This window comes from Schistocerca serialis, chromosome 6 (genome assembly GCF_023864345.2).
Source record: "Schistocerca serialis cubense isolate TAMUIC-IGC-003099 chromosome 6, iqSchSeri2.2, whole genome shotgun sequence".
NCBI classification, from domain to species: Eukaryota; Metazoa; Arthropoda; class Insecta; order Orthoptera; family Acrididae; genus Schistocerca; species Schistocerca serialis.
The window spans coordinates 245,783,023-245,805,928 of NC_064643.1; the positions used below are offsets into that span (position 1 = coordinate 245,783,023).

Consider the following 22,906-nt stretch of genomic DNA (forward strand, 5'->3'; position numbering starts at 1 on the left):
GCAGCTATATCAAAATCAAGCATGTTACGCTCAGCTGCAAGTTGTGCACAGGGTGGTCTTCTTTGCTCTTGGCCACAGTTTGGCTGTGGTCTTTCATCCTGGTGAACAACTGGTTGGTTGTCATACCAATATAAAAAGCTGTACAATAGTTGCAACAGAGCTGGTAAATAACATGGCTGCTCTCATATGTGACCAGGCCCCTCATGGGGTAGGATGAACCTTTGATAATACTGGAATAGGAATTGGGAATGTCTTGCATCTGGGTCTTCCACAGAGTTATGATCCTTGTGGCAAGTGCTTGGGATAGGACGTGGGGCAGGCACGGACTATGATGTTGTGGTGGCTGGGTGGGTGATGGAACACCACTTTAGGAACGGTATGACAGCTATCAAAATGCAGGTGCTGTTGGTGGTTGGTGGGTTAACATGGACAAAGGTACGGATGGAGCCATCAGAGAGGAGGAGGTCAACATTGAGGATGGTGGCACACTGGGTTAGGGAGGACCAGGTGAAGCGGATGGGAGAGGTGTTGAGATTGTGAATGAATGAAGGTAGGGTGTCTTGGCCTTGAGTTCACATCATCATGATATCATCAACGAACCCAAACCAGATTAAGGGGTTTGGCATTTTGGGAGTCTATGCAGGTCTCCTCTAGATGACTCATAAACAGCTTGGCACAGGAAGGTGCCAGCAGAGAGCCCATGACTGTGCTGCAGATTCCCTGTTCTGCAAGGATTGTTCTGTATGAATCTTACTCATATCACCCAACCAATTACAGATGATCTCTCTAGATGTGTGCACACTGAGGAGGTTAATACTCCTTGTTGGTGTATAGTAAATATGAACCTAATACATTTGAGAGTATTGTGGTGATATGACAGATGATTAAGAAGAAGAAGAAACATATGGTTTATGCAAGACGGAGCTCCAGATGGAAGGAGTTCAAAACATTTCATGTACATCACTTCTGCTAGCAATTCTGTAGTAGTGTTGTAGGGTTTGGATTCCATGGTAAGAATATATCGGAAAGAGAGAAACTGTCATAGAACATAAACACAAATTCCTAAGGTACACTGTTTTGCACTTAAACATGCTATAATGTTAAAGCAGTGTGGTTTCCGATATTTTAGGTGTGTGGAATGTAACACTGTTAATATTCCTATGCAGGAAATACATTTCCAACATTTTCCGTATTCCTCCTGCAGTCCCACACTATTCCCACATATAAGAATTTTACTGCCCCAAGCAGACATGTAAGACACACTCCAATTCTCCCTCAGTTTTACCGATTTTATGTAATTTCTATTCACGTGATCAAGATGTCACTTCTAGCCATGTACTCTAAATTTGCTTGTAAATGTAGTACAGCTGTCAACACATCACAACTGAACTATTTTTCTGTACATGTATGTGTATCAGTTTCATGTGGGGGGGGGGGGGGGGGGGGGGGCATAGCACAGTGTAGATTCATAGATTCTGATTAGGACTGAGATAGAGCTTATAGTTGGATACACAACACATTTTGACCAGGATAGGGTTCAGAGGTGGATCCAACATGCGTTGCAGCCAGGATAGGGTTCTAAAGTGAATCTACCCACGATATGTCCAGGACAGTGTCTGAAGGTGAATTCACCAGCAGTGCATCTCCTTCAAAGCATAAGTAGGTTTGGGTTAGGATTAAGATATACAATGTGGATGAGAAATGAGGTAGTGGGTCTGGAGTCTGAAGGATTGGGAAAGGAGTGTTCAATGCTGGAATGACCATGGGCATGAGGGATGTTGGTGTATATGGTGGTGGAGTCAACAGTGACGAGTAGCGATCCGGGACGTTAAGGGGTGGGGATGGTGAAGAGTCAGTGAAGGAAGTGGCTGACATCTTTGATGTGGGAGGCTAGATTATTGGCAATTGGTTGGAGGTGTTGGTCAACGAGGGCTGAAATTCTTTCAACAAGAAAACAATAACCAGCCAGGGTTGTTGGGTTTGCGGATTTTGGGGAGCATGTAGAAGACAGGTGTGCAGGATGCCATAGGGGTGAGGAGTCAAATGGATTCATGGGAGAGGTTCTGGAAAGGGCCTAAGGTTAAAGCCTAAAGCAGGAATTGGAGATTGTGTTGGACTTCTGCAATTGGATCACTCTGGCAAAATTTATAGGTGGAGGAATCTGATAAATGGTGGAGGCCTTCCGCCATGTAGTCACTGCGAATCATAACAACAGTGGTTGAACCTTTTGTCTGCAGGCAAGATGATTAAGTCAGGATTTGTTTTGAGGTTGCATATGGCAAGTTTTTCTTCTGCTGAAAGGTAGCTATTCTGAGTAAGGGACCTGGCAAAGGAGGTAAGGAATTCCTGGAAGGTTATCAGGAAGTGGTTATATGGGAAGGGGGGAGGGGTGGATCATGGTTGGATAGTGTCATGAACTGGGCGAGGTAGGGTTCAAAATTGGAATTACGTTTGTTTTGGTTGGAGGGATTGGCGGCAAAGAAGTGCTTCCACTGCAGGGATCAGGAGAAGGAGAATAGGTCTTTGATAAGTCCCACATGGTTAAATTTGGGTTTGGGGTTAATGGTAAGGCCTTTCAATAGGACTGAAACTCTGTGGAGCTGAGGGTTTTGGTGGAAAGGTTATCAACAGTGTTAAGGAATGTTTTATCTCTGGATTTGTTGGAGTGCTGGGAGTATTAGGAGATGTGGCAAGTTGAAAAGATCAGCTAGGTAGGGTTTAGCTGCTATGAGGGATGGTGAGGAGGAACACTGTGGGTAGGATAGGGGTTGGATAGTGGTGCCCTCAGGCAGTATGATAGCAAGTTGGGTAACTTAGGGAGGTGGTGTCTGGAAATGTTCCTCCAGGTGCTGGAGAGGGAGGGGCTCAGTTTCAGAAATGTGATGTATGGAGCAGGAATTGCACAGTAGTAGCATCCTGCAAAGGGAGCAGAGGTGAATTGGGGTGCCCATGCCATGGAGATATGTTTTTGTTATACCAGGTTTATGAGGGCCAGGTGCTGGCATAATCTGAAAAGGTGAAGTTCATAGTGAAAGGAGGGGTGGGATCCAGAGAAAGGAATTTTTATGGCTAGGCCATCTGGGGGAATTCCATGGTTTACATCTATATCTACATCTACATAGATACTCCGCAAGCCACATATGGTGCATGTTGGAGGGCATCCTGTACCACTACTAGTCATTTCCTATTCTGTTCCACTCACAAATAGAGCGAGGGAAAAATGCCTCTCTATATTCCTCCGTATGAGCCCTAATTCTCGTATCTTATCTTCATGGTCATTATGCGCAATGTATGTTGGTGGCAGAAGAATCATTCAGCAGTCAGCTTGAAATGCTGGTTTCCTAAATTTTCTCAACAGTGCTTCTCGAAAAGAACATTGCCTTCCCTCAATGGATTCCCATCTGAGTTCCCGAAGCCTCTCCGTAGCACTTACATACTGGTAACAAATCTAGCAGGCTGACTCTGAATTGCTTCCATGTCTTCTGGTACAGATCCCAAACACTCAAGCAGTACTCAAGAATAGATCACACCAGCATCTTGTATGCAATCTCCTTTCCAGGTAATCCACTCTTTCCTAAGATTCTCCCAATAAATTGAAATCGACCATTCACAATTGACCATTAGTGAGAGTGAGTTTTTGCCAAGGAAAGTGCCTGAACTGGTTCAAAAAGATGGAGTAGCCTGCTTGTGTGTGTCTCTCTGTTTCTCTTTTGTTGATGAAGGTTGTGATCAAAAGCTTCGTATAAGTGTCTTTTGATTGTGCCTGTCTCTGCAATTTAATGTGCCTTCTTTGCGCTAAGTAGCAATCTATCTTTTCCTAATTGTTGACGTTTCTACATGGAGTTTCTATTGTTCAGTGTAGACTTTGCCACACTAGCAAGGTACTCTGTAGTTTTCAGCTCCCCACAATTCCAAATCGTCATATACTGAACCAAGAAGAGCACAAGTCTTTGTAGGCAGGAGTAAGATTACTTTGACATAATGTTTCCTTAAAAATTCTGGCTAATTTCAATGAAATACTGCCAACATATGGGAGGAATGGTCGGGACTTAAGCAGCTCCATATCCTCTTGATCATGTGGGTTGGTTCTGTTTCGATGTGAAGAGTATTCATTATCTTTGAACACACACTGTAGATGTTCTAGCTCCTTTTGCAAGGCTGTCTCTATCAGACACAACTTGTGGCTGGTGCACAAGTGTTCAAATGACATCCCTATTTTTTGATGAGTGGTGGCAGCTGGACCTCTGCAAATACAAGTCTGTATGTGTGGGCTTACGGTAAATGGAATTCCCCAATGATCCATGCACTTTCCGACTGAGCAAGTTGTCCAGAACAGCAGGAAGCCACCCTTCTCCACTTCCATTGTAAATTTTATATTGTCATGGATAGAATTCAGGTGCTGCACAACACATGACAGTTCTTCTTCACTGTGCGGCCACACTACAGAAGTATCACCTACATATAGCCAGAAAATTTAAGTTCAGCCAAACCAAGTGCCCTCTCCTCATAGTCTTCCATAAGAAAGTTAGCTACCAGGAGGGAGAGAAACTATCCATGACAACACTCAATTTGCTCAAAATATTCAATGTTGAATTCGAACCTGTGACCACAGCAGTCGTGCGTTTCCAGACTGAAGTGCCTAGAACCACTCGGCCACAGCAGCCAGCATACTGGCTTTGAACTTACTGCTGATGAGTGACAATGAATGTAGGAGAGGGACCCTAGTGGAGAGTGAGATGACATGGTAGCTTGTTGAGTCAAAGTGACTTCAGTCTGTTAATAGTCACAGGAGTTGCAAATATGACACAGGCATTTGCTCACAAAAGATCTGAGTACAGATGCAAGATATCTAGCTAAGTCATACACTGGATCACTGTTATTGCTCACAATAGTACATAACGGAAGACCTTCTTTGTGTTTCTTTATAGACCATATAACCATGGTGGAACAGAACTGTGAGGTATTAATCTTTACATAACTTCTTTTGGAAGGGAAGAAGAATTCAACAATGCTGATATTTGGCATTCTACTCTCTATGGGGGGTCTTTATCAGTCTTCTGGTACATTGGTTTACTCAACAAGCTATGACCACCATGTAAGGATCATGTCGTAGCTTGCGTAGTGTGGCTCTTTCCATGGAGGAAACAGTACTCTTTCGAGGTGAAGCCCTCATAAGTACATGCCATGTTTCACATCTTAATTCTTCTGACTGGGAAGAAGTCTGATATCTTCAACAGTACTAATAAAATCCGTTAAGGGCAAGGTTGTAGGCATATGTGTGAAGATCGAGCCATCATTTATTACAGAATCAGTTGAAATACATTTGGTGGAAGATCTTATTAATCATGATAGCGGCTTTCAATTGGATAAGGCGTGAGACCCAGTGATTTCTTGAATTTGTTCAGAAAGGAAACATTTTATTACTAATGGTACATAAAGTGATAGTCAATTTTATTAATTTTGACATCTGAATTTCAACTCAGTGAGCATGCATTCTGACAGAGTGTGCCTGTAGTATTACCATTACGCATGTGCACCACAGATAGAGCAATATTTGAAGAGGCTGAAATTTGATAGAGGCTGCTCATCTAGGAACTGCCTTTGTGCATACATCTCCATGACAATTTTTAGAATAAAGTTAGCGATTGTGAACTGGCAATCTCCAGTGCAAAACATTTATCTGAAGATGGCTGAATGGTTGCCAGGCGAAATATCATGTCTAGTTGTCCATGTAATCTGGCTTCAATCCCAGAACTTCATACAATAGTCTTATGCTGGGAAAATTTCAAGAATCACATCAGATACCTCTTCACTGCGGAGATGGCGTCACACGTCCAGAGGTTGGATAAGTTATGTAACAAGCCAGAAAGATTGTTACATTCTTTGTGTTTTTTAATGAAGTGTCAGGACAACGGCTTCAATCCAAAGTTTGCCAGAGTGACACATTTTATCAAGACTGCCACTGCAAAGTTCATCACACGTAAGGCAAGCTGTGAACTGGATACCATTTCAAACCAGCTTTTTTATCTGCACGTAGAGAATGCTTCCAACGTCCAACAGCATGGATTGGGCAAAATCAGACGGTTCTATAAGGAGTCTGCTACAAGACAAACTTCCAAGTTTGCCGAACCATCAGCAATGTTACGACAAGAAGATGATTTTTAACACTGCATGGTCAGTTTTATGAATAAGGTTTTGGGCTATGTAACACTGTCATGGCTTGGGAAACACTTGAACTTCGCGCCTATGCCTAGATCCTTGCCTTTAATTGATTTTATTAGTGCTGTTGAAGAGCATATCAGAACGCTTCCCAGTGGCGCAGCAGAAGAAATAAGATGTGAAACAAGCCACACACTTTGTCTTTCCAGTGAATAAGGGAAACTCCACTGTGCTGTTGTTACACACAATCTATGACCAGACTATTTATAGCTTGTTAAGTGAATCAAAGTAATGAGAGATTGATAAAGACCATACAGAGAGAGTGGAAAGAAAAATGTTAGTCTTGCTGAATCATCTTCCATTCCACAAGAGTTGTGAAGAGATTAAGATGTCACAGCACTTTTCCAACATGGATTATATATGTTCTTCCAGTGATACATAAAGAAGATCTTCCATTACGTCCTATTGTGAGCAATATCAGTACTCCAACGCATGACTTAGCTAGACATCTTGCGTCTATACCGAGACGTTTTGTGGGGAAGCGCTCCCATCATAGTTGCAACTCAGGTGACTTTGTTAATAGACTAATGTCATTTTGACTCAACAAGTCAGACTTATTAGTAAGCTATGATGACATCTCATTTTTCACTGGATCCTCTCTTGCATTCGTTGTCACTCATCAGCAGTAAGTTTAAAGCCATTATAACAGTGCTATTTTATCATGTCCTATCCTCAACCAACTTTTTATTCAATAGTGAATATTTTGAGCAAATTGATAGTGTTGTAATGGACAGTCCTCTCTCCTCTCTGGTGGCAAACTTTCTTATGGAAGATGATGAGGAGAGGGCACTTGATTTAGCTGAGGATTTGTAGATGATACTTTTGTAGTGTGGCTCCACAGTGAAGAAGAACTGCCACTCTTTTTGTAGCATATGCAGTCTAACTGCAAGAATATAAAATTTACAATGGAAGCAGAGAAGGCTGTCTGCCATTTCCAGACATCTTGGTCTGCTGGAAAGTGGATGGATCACTGTTTACCATAAACTCACATATGCAGGCCTGTATCTGCAAGTGTCCAGCTGCCACTACCCATCATAAACTATGGGCATCCTTCGAACATTGATGCATCAGCCACATGTCGTGTCTGATGGAGATAACCTTGCAGAGAAAATGGAACATCTACAATCTGTGTTCAAAGATAATAGATATTCTCCACACCAGATCAGCACAGCTTTAAGGAAGAAGAAATTTGGCCACTCATACAATCAAAGGGAGAAGGAGTGGTTCAAGAAAATAGTATTCCTCACATATGTTGGCAATATTTTGTCAAAATTAGACAGAATCTTAGGAGACATTACATCAAAGTAATATTTCACCTACCCACAAAGTCTTGTGCTCTTCTCGGTTCACTAAAGGACAATCTGGGATTGCGAAAGGTTGGAATGTACACAATACCTTGCCATTGTGGCAAAGCCTACACTGGTCAGATAATACACACAGAATATGAAATATGCATTGAAAATGATCATTACACTTGTCTTTCACAGCCCAGTAAGTCAGCCATGGCAGAGCACTGTATATAAACAGCACATTCCATGGATTTTCTGTAATGGATAGCTTGGCCTTGATGAGATCTTTCTGCGATTCAATTATTAATGAACTGGTAAAAATATGTTTGGCACAGAAGGTCTTATTAATTGTAGTGGCAGCTGTCTGCTTTATAAGGCATGGGACTCAATGTTTTCTTTAATTTCTTCAGAGAAAAAGGATGACTAATGAAATGTCTAGCACCAGTTAATTTCATTAATTTTGACATCTGAATTTCAACTTGGTGAGCATGCATTCAGACAAGAGAGTGCACACTTAGTATCACCATTACACATGTGCCTACACAACACGCATAGAGCAACATTCGAAGAGGGCAGGAAACTCGATAGAGGTCGCTCGTGTAGCAACTGCCTTCATGGGTGTGTCTCCACACCAAGTTTTGGTATTAAGTCAGTGATGTGAACTAGCAATCTCCAGTGCAAAACACTCACCTCAAGATCACCGAACAGTTGTCATGAAATGTCATAGCAAGAAGTCGACATAATCTGGCTGCATTCCTAAAATTTCATGGAATAAGTAGTCTGACGGTTATCTTTCTGGCTAATGGTTGTAACGCCAGAGCTACGAAATGTATGAATGAAAAGCAAAGTTAGCTCCTTTGTTTAAAATATATTTGGCTGCCTGAAAAGATGAGATCCTCCTCAGACCTATGGTTTTCAACCCAAATTAAATTAGGAATAGTCTACAGCAGTTAGCAAGTAAAGTTGGTGAACCATAGACAGATAGTGACTGTGATGTTGCTGCACAGTTAGCAAGTTCTACTGCATGTGGTGATAAACAGAAGAGTAAAGAGAGACTTAGAAAACATGGAATTTATACCCAACCTCTCTCTATATATAAAGTCATAACAAAATCTCATATGAGCATGTAAAGGACTACAAACTACTGTCAAGGTCAATTTTTTAATTTCATGGCTGACTAAAATGTTTAAACCAATCTGCAGAGATATCAGCTCTCTTAATGATGATTAGTAGGCTTTACTGTTTCTTTAGCTTATCTTTATTTGTGAAGCACATACATAAAATATTGGTTTACTGGTAATATGAGATTATATAGACTTATATAGATCAGTATTGAAGACAAAAATCCATTACGAAGAACTAAGAACATTAACTACATACCTTTGTTTGATGGCCAGTATTAGATTCATCGTCACGTGTCCACAAACTAAGGAAACCACCTTCTCCGCCCGTTAATAAAACTTGATCCTGAAAAAGCAATTATTCATGAATATATCATACATGTCCTTTCTTTGGAGGTTTGTGTGGAGAAAATGCCGTTTGATGAGACCGGTGGAGAGAAAGAAGAAGAAGAAGAAGAAAAAGAAGAAGAAGAAAATAAAAACAATTAATCAGCAATTTGAAGGCTGAGGCAAACTACTCTAAATTAAATTCTTAAGTCACATAACTAAAAGGGGGGCGGGAGGGGGTGGATTTAATATGTTTTCCTCTAATGTAATAAGAAGCAACTGCAAAGACTCCATGGATGTTGCTTGAGATGATGCCATTAAAGCTTTATCATATTTCAATAGAGCACTCGCTGATTACCTTCAGGCTTTGTTATTGACTGTTGAGTGTAAAGACAGATCTAGTAACATGTCTTAACACTGAAAAGCAGGCCACTGGTGGCAACACATAGATCAAGTGTTGTGCCACAGCATCGCTGTCTGCCTGCAGGTCAGTGCCCCAGTGCTCACAGTATCCAGGAGCACTTTAATACACAGCAAATGTGGCTCTAGCAGCCAAAGCGTCACAACAGACCACTATGTTACATATAATTACTGATTGTATGGCCAGGCAAGTCAGCAGTTCATTGGAGCATCAGTCACAAAATCGTCAACCATCGCTGTATCATCTTCTGCCATGAGCTGCCAATGCAGACACAGGTATTGGGCTCAAACGTGAATGTCTCTGTCACTTCCCAACAAGCCAACCACAAGCAGACCTCGCCTGCAACCAAGCCCAGCTACTGGAAACCTGCAAATGCTGGACAGCGCCGGCCACGGTGGCCGAGCGGTTCTAGGTGCTTCAGTCCGGAACCGCATGACTGCTACGGTCGCAGGTTCGAATCCTGCCTCGGGCATGGATGTGTGTGATGTCCTTAGGTTAGTTAGGTTTAAGTAGTTCTAAGTTCTAGGGGACTGATGACCTCAGATGTTAAGTCCCATAGTGCTCAGAGCCATTTGAACCATTTTGCTGGACAGCCATCACCGTCCAACATATCCTGTACTCAGCCGACTGCATCGCTAGTAACAAAAATCCAGTCGGCTGCATCAGTATCTGACACAGCACTCCTGGGAAATTCTTTGTTATACAAGATCACTCTGCACTCAGACTGCACTTAGCCTAACAGCTATTGCCATCTCCATGACAATGTTTCTCCCGTGAGACTGAAGCCCGACCATGCTCCGGAACACAGACAGCATGAATCAATACCATGCTGCATCACTTGATGAAAACATGCTTCTGTAATTACTCAAGCATGTCAGAACAATAATAAGAGTTTAGAGTTTACATGCACATAATTTGTCTTGTTGCAGCTACCTTACTCTTTCAACAGACTCCTGTAGCCCTCACAAATACACCAAACCTACGATGCTCATGAGGTGGAGCCAAATGCCATCCTGAAAACTAAAAGAACAGTTCTTCCACCCATTTGTATCAGCCATTGCACACACCAAATGCTACATGTTGGCATCAGAAGCAGGATTGGCAAAGGCGCTATGGTCATCGGCAATGTAAGCAGGTAACAGCATGTGCATTTTGTAACCACTCATGGGGTCTTCATATAATTTGTTCCTTGGATATGTCCTCTACGCACCATCATGTTTTTCATTATTTCAGGTACAGATTTGATTGTGGTATCTGGGAAGGGTTAAAGGGATAAAACAATAACATTTGTTGTGTGTACACAATGTAACCTAGTGTGTCATGTGGTCCTATGCACTGATTCACACGATGTGGTATGCCAGAAGAAAGGAGATATGCTAGGTTGGGCAGGGATGGTGCTTGGTTGAGACAAGGAAGGCTCTGTGTACCAAAGAAGTTTACATCAATGCAGATATTAGGTAATTTTAGGCATAGTTTGTTGACAATAATGTTGATATATGAATTAGGAATTTAGTAGTTCTTTAAGAGTTTATGCTAGTAGATATGTGGTTTGATGTCCACAGAGTGCCAGGGTCATGTGCATAGCTGTTCTCTTCCTTTAGTTTCTTCACTCTTTTTGCTTATTCTGTTTTCTAGTGAGGTAGTTGTAAACCATGGTACAATTCTGTCAAATTAAAACATAGGTAATTGTCACAGCGATAATCCTCCCCCCCCCCCCCCCCCCCCCCAACATGAAAACTGACTCAAAGCACAGTAGTAAGCACTGAGACACCACTGATGCAAGATGTGCCACTGACCATGATGTCATCATTATAACACCCCAAATCCCTCCAGTTCAGTGGGCATGAAAACAACTATTCAAATCAGTATATTGCATAATGGGAGAACATATATGAGTATTGGGGAGTTATTTTAAGGAGAAAGAGTTATGGAGTATTACAAAGTTGTATTAGGGAGCACAGATTGTAACTGGTAAAGTGCCTGTGGTTAAATACATCAATAGCATTGCAAGGCTCATGAACCACGATACATTGTATGGGCCTCTCGGGAACTGAGAGTTGAAGTTAGAGGTTAAGCAAGAGTTCTCCTAGCACTATGATCAGAAATGTGAATGTAGTGACTTCACCACAGACTCTTTACTTTCTGTAAATAATTCAGTTTAAGATTTCTGTTCTGAACTTGTATGCTTAATTTTTCCTACCGTAAGGATAGTACGTCTTGTGAAGGACTGGATTACTAAGCCAAAGAAGGTGAGTATATGTTGTTGTGGATAAGTATAGAGATGAAGAAAGGAAAAGAGTGGGTACAGACGTTCATGATGTTAGTGGGAATACTGTTGTAGGATGCCTCCCAGACTTCCACACCAATATTCCTGCCAGACAGTTCGGTACTGCTGTCAAAAGGGACAAGTCAAAGATGCAGCCAGAAAGAACGTTAGCATTCCTCAGTGGGGCAGCTTGAAGACTGCTGCAATAAGTGAATGACAAAAAGGAATTTAAATACGTATAGTGTACGACTGATATTGCATAAATGAATTTAAAGGTGTATAGTGTATGACTGATACTGCATCTGTGGTACACATTTTAGGTGGTCTCGTGCTAGTTTCTGGAACAGTCACTGACTAGAGCCACTGAACTGAATTCTTTGAAGTAGCGAACAGTGTCAAGACACAGGTCCAATTAGTGGGCCACTTGTGGCAAGACACTGATGCACTATTGCACTGCAGTGTCACTGTCCACCTGCTTACCAAGCAGGGGAACTTTGGTATGCAGCAAACATGACTCTGGCAGCTGCAGTGCCAAAAGAGACTCGCTTTGCTGTATGTAAGTACTGGCCATCGAGCCAAGCTAGTCATTGGATCATCGGTCAAATAGGCAAGTCATTGAGAAGTCAACCGTTGCCATTCCGGCTTCCACCATGAGACTTCTCCAGCACCTTATGCCAAGCTGCTGCCACTCAGACACTGGTCCAGGTTTCATACCTGGCTATCTCCTTTGTATCCCAATGGGCCAACCCCCAGCAACCCTCACCCTTGGCCGAGCCCAAGCACCAAGTCACTGGCACCTGCAAGCACCAGCACAACCCAGCCATCAATCCTGCACTCAGAATACTTCCACACAGGCAACATAAGGCCACTTCAGTAGCAATGTAACAACACCAGTTGGCTACATCAGCTCTTGACACAATTCCTCTGGGGAAAGGTTTACTATACAAGGTCACTCCACACTCAGGCAGCACCGAGCCTTGCAACTGCTACAATCCCCACAACAATACTTCTCTCTGGGAGCCAGAATATTGAATGAAATCTGGCCACATCGCAGAACACAGATGTCATGGATCAGTACTAGGCTGCTCCTCTAAACAAGTGCATGTTGGAATAATAAAAGAATTTACAGGCACCCAATCTGTGTTCCTGCAGCTCCCTTACTCCTCCAATGATCTCTTATACCGCTTGCCAATCTATCAAACCTACAGAGCCCAGGTGGGGCAGGCGAACACCATCCTGAAGACTAGAAGAATGGCTTTTCCATTCCTCTGTAATGGTCACCGCATGACCAACCAACACACATGTAAGGCTACAAGAAAGTATAGAACTAATATGACATAACGCCAGTAGTCACACACCAAGCAAAGGTCATTAGCTTGGCATTTGTCTGTACAAAATTAGACTGATGTGTGGGCTGCCAAACCAAAAGGTATGACTTCTTAGTTCTCCTGCCCTCCCCACTCCCCCCCCCCTCCCCCTTCCCCCAAGAACTATGGAACTTTTTGAGTTCAGATGGCTTGCGTGCCACAATACAAATTGCTTTACAGTGTGTGCAACCATAACAGAGTGCTATCTGTGGGTAGGCCAGACAAACCTGTGGTTCCTGAAGGGGGAAGCAGCCTTTTCAGCAGTTGTAGGGGGCAGCAGTCTGGATGACTGATCTTCCCTTGTTACATTTAGCCAGTAAGACCATGCTGTATTGTTACAGCAGAGGCTGAAAGAAAAAGTAAACTATATCCGTCATTTTTCCTGAGAGCATGCAGCTCTAATGTATAACTTAATGATGATGGCATCCTCTTGGATGAAATACTCTGGAAGTAAAAACAGTCTCTCTCTCTCAGGTCTTCAGGCAGGGACTGCTCAAGACAATATTGGCATCAGGAAAAACAAAATTGGCATTCTATGGGTCAGAGCATAGAACATTATGTCCTTAATCAGGTAGTTACATTGAGTATTTAATAAGCAGAATGGATATGTTGAAATAAGATACAGTGGGAATTGGTGAAGTTCTGTGGCAGGAAGAGCAGTGCTTCTGAGGAGGAGAGTACAGAGTTATAGGTATAAAATCAAATAGCAGTAATACAGGAGTATGTCTAATAATGAAAAGGAAAATAAAAATATAAGTTCCTGTGAATAACATAGTGAACTCATTACTTTATCTAAGGTAGACATGAACCCAACACCTTCCACAAGTTTATATATCTACTAACTGAACAAATGATGATGAGAGAAAAACAAATAATGACAAGATAAAAGAAATTATGCAAATAGTTAAGGGAGACAAAATTTTAATTGTGAAAGGAGACTAGAATTCAACAGTAAAAGGAAGACATGGAAAAATAGTAGCAGTGTAACTGGGGGAAAGAAATGAAACAGAAGCCACTTGTTAGAGTTTTGCAAAGAGCGTCATTTAATCACTGCATACACATTGTGATAAAAGGTTGTATGTGTGGAAAAGAGCTGGAGACATTGGAAGGTTTCAGGTTGATTATATCATGATAAACAAAGATTTTAAAATAAAAACATTTCCAGGTGCAGGCATAGACTATGGTCAACATTTATTGGTTGTGAACTCCAGACTAAAAGACATCGCAGAAAGGTAGGAAATTAACAAGAGGGGACCTGCATAAACTGAAAGAACAACAAATTGTTGAAAGTTTCAAAGGGAGCATTAGGCAATGATTGACAAAATCTGAGGAAAAAAGTACAATAGAAAACAAACTGGTTGCTTAAAGAGACAGTGAAGGCAGAAAAATATAAAGTAGGCAAAAAGACAAGACTCATTAGAAGTTATTGGATAATACATGAGATATTTAATTTCATTGAAGAAGGGTAAACACATTAAAAAAGTTGCATGTACACATTTAAAAAAGATCAAGAAAGTGCGAAATGCTTAAGTAGGTATGGCTAGAGGACAAATGCACAGTTGTAGATACGTACATGTCTAGAAGAAAGTTAGATGTTGGCTATAGGAAAATTGAAGAGACCTTTGGAGGAAGCTCGAGGAAGTACTATGTAGAAAAGCTATACAACAGAAATGAACTTTACATCATTACTACAGAAAAGGAAGACGAAGAAAACGAAAATAAGGTGGGGGATATGATGCTGCAAATATATATATATTAGGCACACACACATACACACAGAGCACAGAATGACCTAAGTCAAAACGAGGCCCCTAGAGTGGATGATATCCTGTCAGAATTATTGAGATCCTTGGGGAACCAGCAACAATAAAACTATTCCACATGGCATACAAGGTATATGAGACATATGAAATATCCTCATATTTCAAGAAAAATGTAACATTCCAATTAAAAAAAAAGTACTTGCTTAGAAGTGTGAATATTATTAAACTATCAGTGTAATAAGTCACAGTTGAAAACTATTGACATGAATTATTTACAGAATAACTGAAAAACTGGTAGAAGCCCATCTTGGGGAAGATCACTCTAGGTTCCACAGAAATGCAGGACACCCAAGGCAATGTGACCCTATGGCTTATCTAATAAGATAGGTTAAAGAAAGGCAAACCTAAATCTATAGCATTTGTACAGTTAAGAGATTGCTGATTGGAATACACAATTTGAAATTCTGTAGGTATCAGGAATAAAATACAGGAAGCAAAAAGTTATCTATAACTTGCACAGAAACTAGACTACCATTGTATAAGTCACAAGACATAAAAAAAAACAAGCTGTTATTGAGAAGTCAGTGAGGCATTGTAATCCAATCACAATTCACTTGGTATACTGAGCAAATTTTGAAGGAATCTAAGCAGAATTTTGGAAGGGGAATTAAAATTCAAGGACAAGAAATAAGAACTTTGAGGTTTGTTGACGATTTCTATCAGAAATGGTATAAGGACTTGAAAGAGCAGAAATGATAGTGTCTTGAGGAGACAATATAAGATGAACATTAACAAAAGTAAAATAAGGGTAATGGAATGTAGTCAAATTAAATCAGGCAGTGCTGAAGGAATTAACTAAGGGAATGAGACATTAAAAGCTGCAGATGAGTTCAGCAAGAGTGGGCATTGCCTGCAAAGGAAACACCGACTATTAAAATTAAGTTTGTAGGATAGCCATAAACTGCAATCAGTATTTTTAACTGACTGGTTTCACTCAGTTCAACAAGAGCATCAAGAGAAAGTGTGGAATTTACAAAGTGTTACAATATGCCCACTTAAATTGTCAGACAAAGTTACATTATGATGTTTTCTGTTCAAAGTATACCGAGGTGAGAAAGGTCATGGGATACCTCATAATATCGTGTCAGACCTCCTTTTGTCTGCTGTAGTGCAGCAACTCAACATGGCATGGACTCAACAAGTTGTTGGAAGTCCCTGCAGAAATATAGTGCCATGCTGCCTCAGTAGAGCCATGCTGCCTCGATAGCCATCCACAATTGCAAAACTATTGCCAGTGTGGGATTTTTTGCATGAACTGACCTCTCAATTATGTCCTATAAATGTTCGTTGGGATTATGTTGAATGATCTGGGTGGCCAAATCATTCACTCGAATCATTCTGAATGTTCTTCAACCCACCAGTGAACAATTGTGGCCCAGGACATGGCGTATTGTCATGGGAACATGAAGTCCATGAATGGCTGCAAATGGTTTCCAAGTACCCGAATATAACTATTTCCAGTCCACCATTGGTTTAGTTGGACCATAAGATCCAGTCTATTCCATGTAGACACAGTCCCTCACCACTATGGAACTGCCACTAGTTTGCACAGTGCCTTGTTGACTACCTGGGTTCATGGCTTCTTGTGATCTGCACCACACTCATACCCTACCATCAGAAATTACCAAGTGAAAAAAGGACTCATCTGACCAGGCTACTGTTTTCCAGTCACCTAGGGTCCAACCGATATGGTCACAAGCCCAGGAGAGATGCACACTGTTCACAAAGACACTCACATTGGTCTTCTGCTACCATACCCCTTAGTGCCAAATCTTGCCACACTATCCTAACAGGTATGTCACACATTGATTTCTGTTTTTATTTCATGCAGTGTTGCTTGTCTGTTAGCACTGACAACTCTATTCTCAGTTCTCTGTTCTCAGTCGTAAACTGTAGGCTGTCGGCCATTGTGTTGTCCATGGTGAACAGTAATACCTGAAATTTGGTATCCTTGGCAAACTCTTGACACTGTGGACCTCAGAATATTGAATTCCCCAAAGATTTCTAAAACGGAACGCCTCAAGCATCTAGCTCCAACAAGTATTCCATATTCAAAATCTGTTAATTCCCATTGTGCAGCCATAATCACACCGAAGACCTTTTCACATGAATCATCTGAGTACAAATGACAGCTCCAACCATGTGCTGCCCTTTTATGGCATGTGTTCCCAATACTACTGCTATCTTTATTGTGCATATCGCTATCACATGACTTTTGTCACCTCTGTGTAATTGGCTGATACTGTTGTCAATATCCAAAAATAATGTTGTATTTTCATTGAATTTACCTTGTGAAAACCCATTCAATTTGATTACCATATTCCTAGCAAACAGTGGTAAATATTTGCCATTTGCTGCGAGATACATTTGACAAGGAAAATATACATTTAAATTTGAATTGCCACTTTTATGGGAGTGTGTCATTATTGCATTAGACAAATTCCATTATTCTGTAATATTTGTTAAAATACTTATTCAAAAAAATACGTCTTTAGAAATATCTTTACATATATATCATTTAAAATATACATTTAAAAATACACCTTTGAAAATACTTCTGTATGGATAAAACAGCAGGAAATTAAGATAACGTCTTGATGGTTTATCTATTGCAATTTGACAACTGGAAGACTGCATGTAAATTAAATTTATTTGAATGATTTAATAAATTTGGCAGCTTTCTCTTCTTTTCTACAAAAATTTCTAATTCCTCCAATTCATTTAACAAAGAGTCATTTTATCTGTGGTATGGATAATTTTCATGCTATCTTGTCTCTTGCCAAAAGTATGGTTAGTCATCTTTGAAAGTTCAGCCAATGCTGCATGGTTGGAATTTAAATTGCAGTATTCTTTATAACATACTTTAAATGGTGAGCAGCGGCTGGTGCAGTCAACATTGGTGCCTGGTACTGCATCGGCACAATGTACGCGTGTAAAAACTGCTTACTCTCCACACCTAATCTTCTTAGTCGAAAAGTTGAGGTCTTATCCCCGGTATTCTCACCCCCCCCCCCCCCCCCCCCCCCCCCCTTACTTTCTCACATTTTTTACTGCGTTGCACTCTCAACTTTCTTCCATTGGTTTATTGGACTCAATACAATTACTGGAAACAGTTCTTGTATCTTGTTAGGCCTGGTTGCTACAACACCACCTAATATCTTCTTCCAGTTTCTGTCTTGAAATTTCCATTTTCTTCAGGTCCTGTCACTTGGGTCGCCACATTCTAATATTCATTGACATGTGTGGCAAATAATAATTATCTCTTATTTCCGTAATCTGATGAGCACATATACAAACATTATTGTCAAAGTACTCGTCGATTAACAATGTAGTTGACTTAAAACACAATAAGTTTCTTCATATTCACTTAAATATATAACTTGCAGAGACCATTTAATTAACATTTATGAGAGATTTGGCTTAGTAACCATTCTTCTTCTCACAAAATCTGAACTACGCCTTGCCTCTAGCAAGTCCAAGACGTGCAGTAAAGCACAAGGTAAATTCAATAAAAATTCAACATTATTTTTGGATGCACATGACTTTATACATTACAAAAGTCATTATATGACCAACTTAATCTCTGACATTGACAATGGTATCAGCCAACTACACAGAGGTGACAAAAGTCATGGGATAGTTCAGCTAGTATATGTACTTTGACACTTTTTTTGGCAAAATTGCAAAATTTATTAAATGATCAAAACAATTTATTTTATCTGGTTTATTCCAGGTGTTCAAAAAGTACTACAGAGCTGTTGTCAAGACATAATTTTAACTCCCAGCTGTTTTATCATTACAGAAGTATTTTCAAAAGTGTATTTTTTAAAGACATCTATTTATATTTTTTGATGATGTATTAAAAAAAAAATTACAGCATGATGAAATCTGTCTTATGAAAGAATGATATGTCTACACATACCACTATAAAAGTTGTGAATTAAGTTTAAATTTGTGTTTTCTATAACAATTTAAACATATTTCATAACAAATGACAGTAATTTAACATAGTTTGATAACAATATGGTAAGAAAATTAAAATGATTTTCCGTGAGGTAAATTCAAACAAATACATACAAAGACTTTGACTTGGTCTGTAAAAAATAGTACATTCACTTTGGATGCACCTGACCACAATGTTACAAGTACTGTTATACAACGAACTGTGACACCGGCACTTTAATTAGCGAACTATTTTGAACAGAAATTATCATAATGTAACTGTTTTTATGTCAATTTAAGATTCCACATGTTTATAAAAATTCCACAGTGTGAATTCCACACTTTCTGGTGATGCTCCAGTTAAACTGAGCAAAACTGGTCTATAAAAAATGTTAACTGCAACTTGTGGCGTTCCTTCAAACTTAGTTGACAAATTTTGCTATTTGGGCAGCAAAATAACTGAAATGCCAAAGTAGAGAGGATTAAAAATGCAGGTTGGCAATGAAAGAAAATCATGCCTAAAAAAGAGAAATTTATTAATATTAAATATAAATTTACTATCAGGAAGACTTTTCTGGAAATATTTGTCTTGAGTGTAGACTTGTACAGAAGTGAATTGTGGAGAATAAACAGTTCAGACAAGATGATAACATAAGCTTCTGAAACACGGTACAACAGAATATTGCTGATGATTAGCTTGGAAAGAAAGAAAGAAGGAAAGAAATTTATGGGACAGCCTGATTATTTGTTTATGTGGTGTGTGTGTGTGTGTGTGTATGGGGGGGGGGGGGGGGGGGGGTGATTGTACAGGTTTAACAAGGAGGCCAAGCCTAGTACACAGAGTAACCAGGTTCAAAAGAAAGTAGGCCGCAGTAGTTAAGCAGAGATGAAGAGGAGTGCAAATGACAGACTAGCACGAAGAGCTGCAGCAAATCAGTCTTTGGACTGAAGATCATAACAATAATAACCCCCCCCCCCCCCCCTTGTTACTGTGTTGTCCTCTGCAGAGATATGGACAGCAGTAATGAGGATTCAGAATGAGATTTTCACTCTGCAGCGGAGTGTGCGCTGATACGAAACTTCCTGGCAGATTAAAACTGTGTGCCCGACCGAGACTCGAACTCGGGACCTTTGCCTTTCGCGGGCAAGTCCTCTACCAACTGAGCTACCGAAGCACGACTCACGCCCGGTACTCACAGCTTTACTTCTGCCAGTACCTCGTCTCCTACCTTCCAAACTTTACAGAAGCTCTCCTGCGAACCTTGCAGAACTAGCACACCTGAAAGAAACGATATTGCGGAGACATGGCTTAGCCACAGCCTGGGGGATGTTTCCAGAATGAGATTTTCACTCTGCAGCGGAGTGTGCGCTGATATGAAACTTCCTGGCAAATTAAAACTGTGTGCCCGACCGAGACTCGAACTCGGGACCTTTGCCTTTCGCGGGCAAGTGCTCTACCAACTGAGCTCTGCAAGGTTCGCAGGAGAGCTTCTGTGAAGTTTGGAAGGTAGGAGACGAGGTACTGGCAGAAGTTAAGCTGTGAGTACCGGGCGTGCGTCATGCTTCGGTAGCTCAGTTGGTAGAGCACATGCCCGCGAAAGGCAAAGGTCCCGAGTTCGAGTCTCGGTCGGGCACACAGTTTTAATCTGCCAGGAAGTTTCATATCAGCGCACACTCCGCTGCAGAGTGAAAATCTCATTCTGGAAACATCCCCCAGGCTGTGGCTAAGCCATGTCTCCGCAATATCGTTTCTTTCAGGAGTGCTAGTTCTGCAAGGTTCGCAGGAGAGCTTCTGTAAAGTTTGGAAGGTAGGAGACGAGGTACTGGCAGAAGTAAAGCTGTGAGTACCGGGTGTGAGTCGTGCTTCGGTAGCTCAGTTGGTAGAGCACTTGCCCGTGAAATGCAAAGGTCCCGAGTTCGAGTCTCGGTCGGGCACACAGTTTTAACCTGCCAGGAAGTTTCATATCAGCGCACACTCCGCTGCAGAGTGAAAATCTCGTTCTGGAAATATCCCCCAGGCTGTGGCTAAGCTATGTCTCCGCAATATCCTTTCTTTCAGGAGTGCTAGTTCTGCAAGGTTCACAGGAGAGCTTCTGTAAAGTTTGGAAGGTAGGAGACGAGGTACTGGCAGAAGTAAAGCTGTGAGTACCGGGCGTGAGTCGTGCTTCGGTAGCTCAGTTGGTAGAGCACTTGCCCGCGAAAGGCAAAGGTCCCGAGTTCGAGTCTCGGTCGGGCACACAGTTTTAATCTGCCAGGAAGTTTCAGTAATGAGGATCTTGTAATTGTTGTCCATCCTATGAATTGCACTGGAGCAAATACTGATCTTTCTACCTTTAGTTGCATGAGGTATGTATGGTTGTCACAGCTATCATCATCCAACTGATAACATTATTAAGAAATCCAAGGATCACTGTTTTGGCAAAATGGTCCTCTGAACAATAGAGTCTGTATTTATGAAATGGAGAAAGCAACCAGCAGTCCACAAGGATTGGTAATCTTCCCCTATGTTAGCAGCTTTTCATCAGAGACTGGCTGTACCTTAACAAGCGCAAGATTAAATGTACATTAAGCAACTTCATTACATCTACATACAACATGTTTTGTTAATGACATCAAGGTAATTATGAGACACCACCCCATTGTGGCAAATGCTACGGTAAACCGCTTTTTAATGAATCTCTGAGAGCCAAAACATTTTTTCTTTAAATGCGTGTTTTCTTTTAGAGGGGTTTGGCTTCAATGTGCTAACAAAGTTACTCACAATCACAATTTGGAGATTTTGGGGCTGTACAGATGGGACTATTTATTCAGAAATGCATGATTTGGCTCTAGAAAATCCTAAAACATATATCTTAGTACCAGATATTTTTCATTAGTTTGATAGGCATTTATTTTAAAGTCACACATAAAATCACCAACTGGTGTCTCAATTTAATGGCAGCACCCCAGAAAGAGGAAGAAATTGTTTATATTCAGAAGTTGTTTTATTCAACTAATACAATCACATGAAATGGAAAAATCTTTAAATACTATCCTCTATTTTTAAAAAATCGAGAAATGTAGTTTGCTGATGAGAGTTGTTGCTCTAGCTGGCTGATACTGGGCTAGAACCAACTCGTTTGCACCGAATAAGGAAAAATTGTTTCTAACCACTGCAGCAAAACTTAGTGCATCTGAATCACTCCTCCTCCTCCTCCCCCTCCTCCTCCTCCTCCTCCTCATCATCATCATCATCATCACCACCATCACAACCACCATCATCAACATTAGCTTCCCCCCCTCCCCTCCCAACCTTCTACCAGCTTCGCTTGATTCATTATTAAAGCATCACAATCCTTTACATTAACATGACAACCTGATGTGCAAAAGCCAGGATGTCATCACAACGAAGTCCTCAAATGTCACACTTGATGGAATATGTTCAACAGCATTCAGGGAAATCATCTTTATCTTCTTCCCTGGCAACTGATATTGACCCACAACACCAGCAGTGTTCAAGACAATCTGTTGAGTTACAGCATTTCCAGACACGAACAAACAAAAGCAAAGCATCTAAAATATTCATTCTCATTACATTCTTTCTTTTGAGGAACAAAATTGACCTCTGCACAACAGCCATTCTATGTTTAGCTTTCACAGGGTGAACTGTGAGAAGGTGTAGAGTCTGTTTGTAGAGTTTGCTGGGAGAAACACAACATCAACATTCGTAGGAATGAGGAATGTTGTTACCTTTTGGGTGTGGAGGACTGGCAATAATAAGAATCATCTTTCTTCTTGATGCACTCATCGCAATAAATAAACTCCTAAGAAACTTCATACAAAGTTCAGTAGCCACCCAAGCATCGCTTATCAGGTTGTAGATGAACAGCAGTTTTTATTTATTTAATCACCTGAAAGTTTAAAATTCCCAATATTAACAGTGGAAACATTACAATGCCACCACGATTAACACACATTAGGGCCATCATCCCCCCCACCCCCACCCCCACCCCCACCAAAACACCCACCCCCTGAACAGAGTAGGGCTATGGTTTTGAAGGGAAATGAATTGTACATGACCCCAGTTCCACCATGATTGAAAATGTTCCTGGGATCACATACAATTAAAGTTTGGTAACAGAGGTTACGACG

General features: G+C 40.9%; 1 protein-coding gene across 1 annotated transcript in view; it reads right to left on the reverse strand.

The window, feature by feature from the left end:
* LOC126484081 (WD repeat-containing protein 89) overlaps positions 1 to 22,906 on the reverse strand; it is a 277,264-nt gene that overhangs the window by 43,379 nt on the left and 210,979 nt on the right. Inside the window, exon 10 of the mRNA XM_050107451.1 lies at positions 8,889 to 8,975. Within this exon, the coding sequence (XP_049963408.1) occupies positions 8,889 to 8,975 (87 nt within the window). The remainder of the gene's footprint in view (positions 1 to 8,888; positions 8,976 to 22,906) is intronic.